Genomic DNA, 5,509 nt, shown 5'->3' on the forward strand with positions numbered 1-5,509 from the left:
GTAACAGATAATGTTTCTTGTCTAAAAATAACTTCAGCCTGCCTACAGCAACAGCTGAAACAACCTCACCAGTGTTGTCTCGTAGAGTCATCTCTCCCTGTGGCAACATTTGCCAGGAACTGAATACTTGGTAAGAGGAACGGACGTGATTAGTAGCACCCGGATCTAGGATCCAGGCAGAATCATCATTCTCTACCAAGCACGTCTCTAAGACCAATAAATCATATTTATTGTCTTTATATATCCTTCTCTTTTGGATAGTAGTGAGATCAGTATTAGAACCTAAATAAGCTTCAAGTTCCATTTCAGAAAACACTTCTCTTCCATGAACTTCAACAGAGTTAGCAACATTTGCTTCCTCTTCTTGGAGATTAACTATGAAACTGACACTACTGGTTTTGCCATCCATACCTTTGTGCTCGAAAATTAAGAACTGACGTTCAAACAAATCTTGCAACGAGTCCATGATCTCACGTGCAATGACTATGTTCTCAACCCATGACACTACTCCTCCTATGGGCTCTGATACCATTTTAACAAAATGAAAGGCAATAGGAGAAAATGAAAAAAGGAAGGCCATTGGAGAGATAATTGGTGCAAGAGAAAACTCTAATTTTTATATATATATTTATGAGAATAAAGAATAAAAAATAACAAATTTTGTTAATATTGGGTCCTTATATCATGGGCTTACATTGAGGAAAAATAAACAACCAAATTAGTGGGCTTCCTTAACCGTCTCACTTTAGAAGGATCCTCCCACACACACACACACACACACACAAAAAAAAAAAAAAAAAAAAAAAAAAAAAAAAATCAATTTAGAACTATTTGATGGTAATTGAAAACTTGTAAAATTAAATTCTATTTTTTTTTTTTTAAGTAAGTAGGAATTTTATTACTGCCTCTTGATATAACCCTAAAATTAAATTCTAAATGCTAAATTACTGTTAACGACCTAATGTAATAATATTGCTTACATTAATAATATCCATAAGATTTGTTTTAATCGAATAAAAAACTAAAAAAACCAAAAGAAAATTCTAACATGAACATGTGTATTTGGTTAAGAAAAAAACCAAAAGAAAATTCTCTTACCACCCACGTGACACTTGGTCACACCCACACTCCAGATGTTTCTATTTCTTACACCCACTTCTTATCTCTCTCCACACCCACCTATTTATATTCTATCGATTAATTTTTCTCACTTACACTCACTAATCAATTCATTTACATTTACATTACAAAAACTTCTTTTTTTTATTTCTCCTCGGCCGCAATTACCAAAATGCCCTTCCCTCTCGCTACCTTTCTTCTCCTCTTCTTACCCCTGGCCCTGCTGACTTCCCCTAATTCTTCGTTGCCCGAGCTGGACCCGGTTCGGTTGGCCCAGGCCGGGTTTAGGGAAGCCAGAACCGGAATAGCTGATTTAAAACGACGTCCGTTTGGGCATCGGAATCTACAGGCCGCACTTGGCGATTGCGCTACGCTCTACGAGGAGGCGGACTGGCGGCTCGCCGGAATGTTGGTTGGAGAGAATTATACGGCGGAAGATGCTTGGATGTGGCTTAGCGCCGCCGTGGCTAACCATCGGAGTTGTTTGGATGGATTGGAAGAGGTCGGCGCTGCGACGGCGGTGGATGGGAATAACTTGACCGTGTTGCTCACCGGAGCTCTGCGTTTATACCACAAGATCGCTGCCGTGGAGAAGCGGATCGGTAAGCACCTGCAATCATCAATCCTTATTCCAACTTATATATTTTTGTAATAGACTTCTTTTTAAAATATATATATATACTTTTATGTTTAAGTATGTGCTATCGATCACTTGCAAAAAGAAAAAAGGAAAAAAAATCAAGAACCAAAAATAAATAAATAATTTAAACTCCTAACCATTTGATTTTTGGGTAATTTGCACAAATATCCCTAAAATAAGGTGGGAGATGTAATTATAACTTCTTTTAATTTTTAAAATTGGATGTTGAAATTTAATTAATTGTATTAATTATAACATTTGTATAAATTTGAGGATTGAATTTTTATCTTAATAATTATTGTAAGTTCCAGAGTAATTTTAATAATTATAAAAGTTTAGTGACCCAGTTTTACTAATGAAAAGTTTGAGAATGTAATTATAACTACTACTATATTTAAGTGGTGTTTTTATAATTTACCCTGATTTTATTTTTATTTTTTGAAAGTTAACCTTAACAAAAAGTCATTGGATAATAATAAAGTTTAAATACCACATTTTAGTTCCTAATTTTCTACCTTTTCAAGTGTTCAATTTTAGTTCTTATATTTATAATAAATTTTAAATTAAGTCTTCGAGTTCTCATTCTTATGGAATCTTAAATTTAGCCTCTCAAATTTTATTTTTATAGAGATTGGTTAAGTAGTAATAATAATAATAATTTTTATATTTTTCATGCAAAAAACACAAGTTGGGAACATGTTTCCAAAATTTAGAGGAAAAAACTCAGATAAGGAATCTTTGAAAATAACAATAATAATATAGTATTAGAGAATATAGTCAAATAATAATAATATAGTATTTAAATTTATGATTTATTAAAAATAATAATTAAAATTGAACATTTCAAGTTTGATGATTGAACAAATTCAAAAGTAGTGGACAAAAATGAGTATTGTAACATAAAATAGCAATAAATTTTACAAAGAAAAAAAACACTATAGGAATATAATTTGAAAGCTAATATAGAATTATTATTATTATTATTTGGAAAAAGCAAAATAAACTAATTGCAATGATTAACACATTATTTATTTATTTACTTGTTATAGTTATTTTTAAAATTAAAAAACAAAACAAAACAAAAAAAAAGAAAAACAAATTTTCTCAAGCCCCTTCTGCATCCATTTTTTGATTATAAAGAAACTCTGATTTGGATTTTGGTGAGTATATATAATTCAAAATGAGGAAAAAGAAAAACTAAAGGACAGGGCATTTGAAAAGTTCAACACTCAAAATAAAAAATAATAATAATAAAAGAAAAAATAAAATTAGAAGACATGAAAGACCTTCGTTTTATATATGGGGATATAATTTTGAAATTTCAGGGTGGGAAGTAGTGGAGAAACGGAAATGGAGAGAAAACAGAGGAATCAACTTGGCGAAGTGGAATCCGGCGACGTCGAAGGCGGATTATGTGGTGGCAAAGGACGGCTCTGGCACCCACACAACCATAAACGGCGCGGTGGTGGCTCTAACGAGGACTGGACGGAGACGGCGAGGGGAGAGAATTGTGATATACGTGAAAGCCGGCGTTTACAAGGAGAATGTGGAAATTGGAATACAGTTGAAGAATATCATGGTTGTCGGCGACGGCGCAGACAAAACCATGGTCATCGGTAGTCGCAACGTGCCCGACGGCGCCACCACTTATAACTCAGCTACATTTGGTGAGCCTGAACAACTAACATTTTTCAAAAATTAAATGCTTAAGGACCTAAGCGATATATTCATTAAGCTACAGATTTTTTTTAAAAAATTAATCTATTAAATTAAACTTGAAGGACGAATCTCGTATGAGAGTTTATAAAGTTTAAATTGGTATTTGATTTAAACAATTTTTTTTTAAGAAAATGAAAGAAAGAGGTGGAATCGACTCTAATAAAAAGAAAACGCAAGAATTATGATTTTTTTTTTTAAAAAAAAACATCATATTAAAATTACATGTTTTTACATCTAAATAGGTAAGAAAGCACGAAATTTGTAGTTGAAAATATTTCTAAATAAAAAAATGTCTAGAATATATATATAGAATCTAACATTTTGATTTGTCTTTAATATAGTAAAGAAAAATTGTGCTGTTTTGTTGTTTTTTTTCCCCCAAAATAAAATTTTGAACCTTTCTACGATATAGGCAATTTTTGGCTTAAAAGCAAACATCAAAACTGAAAATTTAAAAGAACATGGAGATAAAACCAGGCAGTCGAGTCATCAAACAATATAAAACTAATTTGAAATTTGAAAGAACTCCCGTACCTGAGCAGGAGTTTCCGGTGACGGATTTTGGGCGAGGGACATAACATTCGAGAACATCGCCGGACCGGAAAAGCAACAGGCCGTGGCGCTACGGCTGAATTCCGACCTTGCCGTTGTATACCGGTGCGTAATAAAAGGCTATCAGGACACCCTCTTCCTCCATTCCCTCCGTCAATTCTACCGTGACTGTCAAATCTACGGCACCGTCGATTTCATTTTCGGGAACTCCGCCGCCGTCCTCCAGAACTGTGAAATCTTCGTCAGACGGCCGATTCGCCACCAAGCCAACATGATCACCGCCCAAGGCCGCGACGATCCGGCCGAGGCCACTGGAATTTCGATCATCGACTCCAGAGTCCGGCCGGCGCCAGATTTCGCCCCCGTAAAGGCTCAGTACAGGACCTACCTCGGGCGCCCGTGGAAGAGGTTTTCGAGGACGGTGGTTATAGCGACGGATTTGGACGGATTGATCGATCCGAAAGGCTGGGCAGAATGGAGGGGGGATTTTGCGGTTTCGACTCTGTTTTATGCAGAGTTTAAGAACAGGGGCGGCGGTTCTTCGACGAGATTTAGGGTTAGTTGGCCGGGATTTCACGTCCTCCGTAGTGCGGAGGAGGCGCGGCCTTTCACGGTGACCGAGTTTCTTCACGGTGGGGCTTGGATTCCGGCTACCGGCGTACCCTTCGAGGCGGGCGTTTGATTTATAGGATCGGAGATTGAATATTGGCATTAGTGAAAATTATGTAATTTTGATAGGAAAATAATTATGTTATTATAAATATTATATAAAAATAATATATGCGTATTAGGATCATGTTTAGTGTCTAATATCAAGTATCATTTTTCCATTATCACATACGTTGGCTATGTGTCATTCAACCACCTAAGCATGTTCAAGTGTGCCACTTTTTACTTTCTAAAATTTCCTATAAATAAGTGGTCATTTGTGGATCTTGTAGAGATATCATATATACATTGGTGAGAATTCCACTTCAATTTATATGTTATACAGTTTTATAATTGTAGTTATTTTATGCTTTTAGTTATTTTATTTATTTAATTATTATTATTTAAATATATTATTATATTATATTTTTTCAATATACGTATTCTCATTGTGCTTCTCGATCACAACACATTATCAGCACGAGCTCCTGTCATTTTCCCTGCTAAAGGTGGGTCCTAAAGGTATGTCGGTTTTTCCCTTTTCGTTATAATTAATAAATTTAATATATTTTTCATATTCAATATTTATTAAATTTCTAACATAAGTACAATATTTTATGATAGTGTTGTCAGGACAAATCTCACAAAATTAGAATTTATCACCCTTGATATATACGACAATAGTCATTCTTGATCATTACAGACTAGGAGACTCGTCTTTAGTAATCCTTTAGTAATTCGGGGGACAACTCCAAAGCAAGTAGTACAGATCCTCCATTACCCTCTTGAATAACACATGCCATAAAGGTCCCAGAACCAAGTAAGAAGAAC

At 34.8% G+C, this 5,509-nt stretch overlaps 1 protein-coding gene across 1 annotated transcript; it reads left to right on the forward strand.

The window, feature by feature from the left end:
* The first annotated feature begins 1,291 nt into the window (after positions 1–1,291).
* LOC120069999 (Plant invertase/pectin methylesterase inhibitor superfamily) lies at positions 1,292–5,028 on the forward strand. Its single transcript, XM_039021849.2, has 3 exons — positions 1,292–1,721; positions 3,085–3,426; positions 4,021–5,028. The coding sequence occupies exons 1-3, from the start codon at positions 1,292–1,294 to the stop codon at positions 4,710–4,712; spliced, it is 1,464 nt and encodes a 487-aa protein (XP_038877777.1). The 3' UTR covers positions 4,713–5,028.
* The last annotated feature ends 481 nt before the right edge of the window (positions 5,029–5,509 follow it).

Source organism: Benincasa hispida, chromosome 1, assembly GCF_027475165.1.
Source record: "Benincasa hispida cultivar pf3 chromosome 1, pf3_genome.v1.1, whole genome shotgun sequence".
NCBI classification, from domain to species: Eukaryota; Viridiplantae; Streptophyta; class Magnoliopsida; order Cucurbitales; family Cucurbitaceae; genus Benincasa; species Benincasa hispida.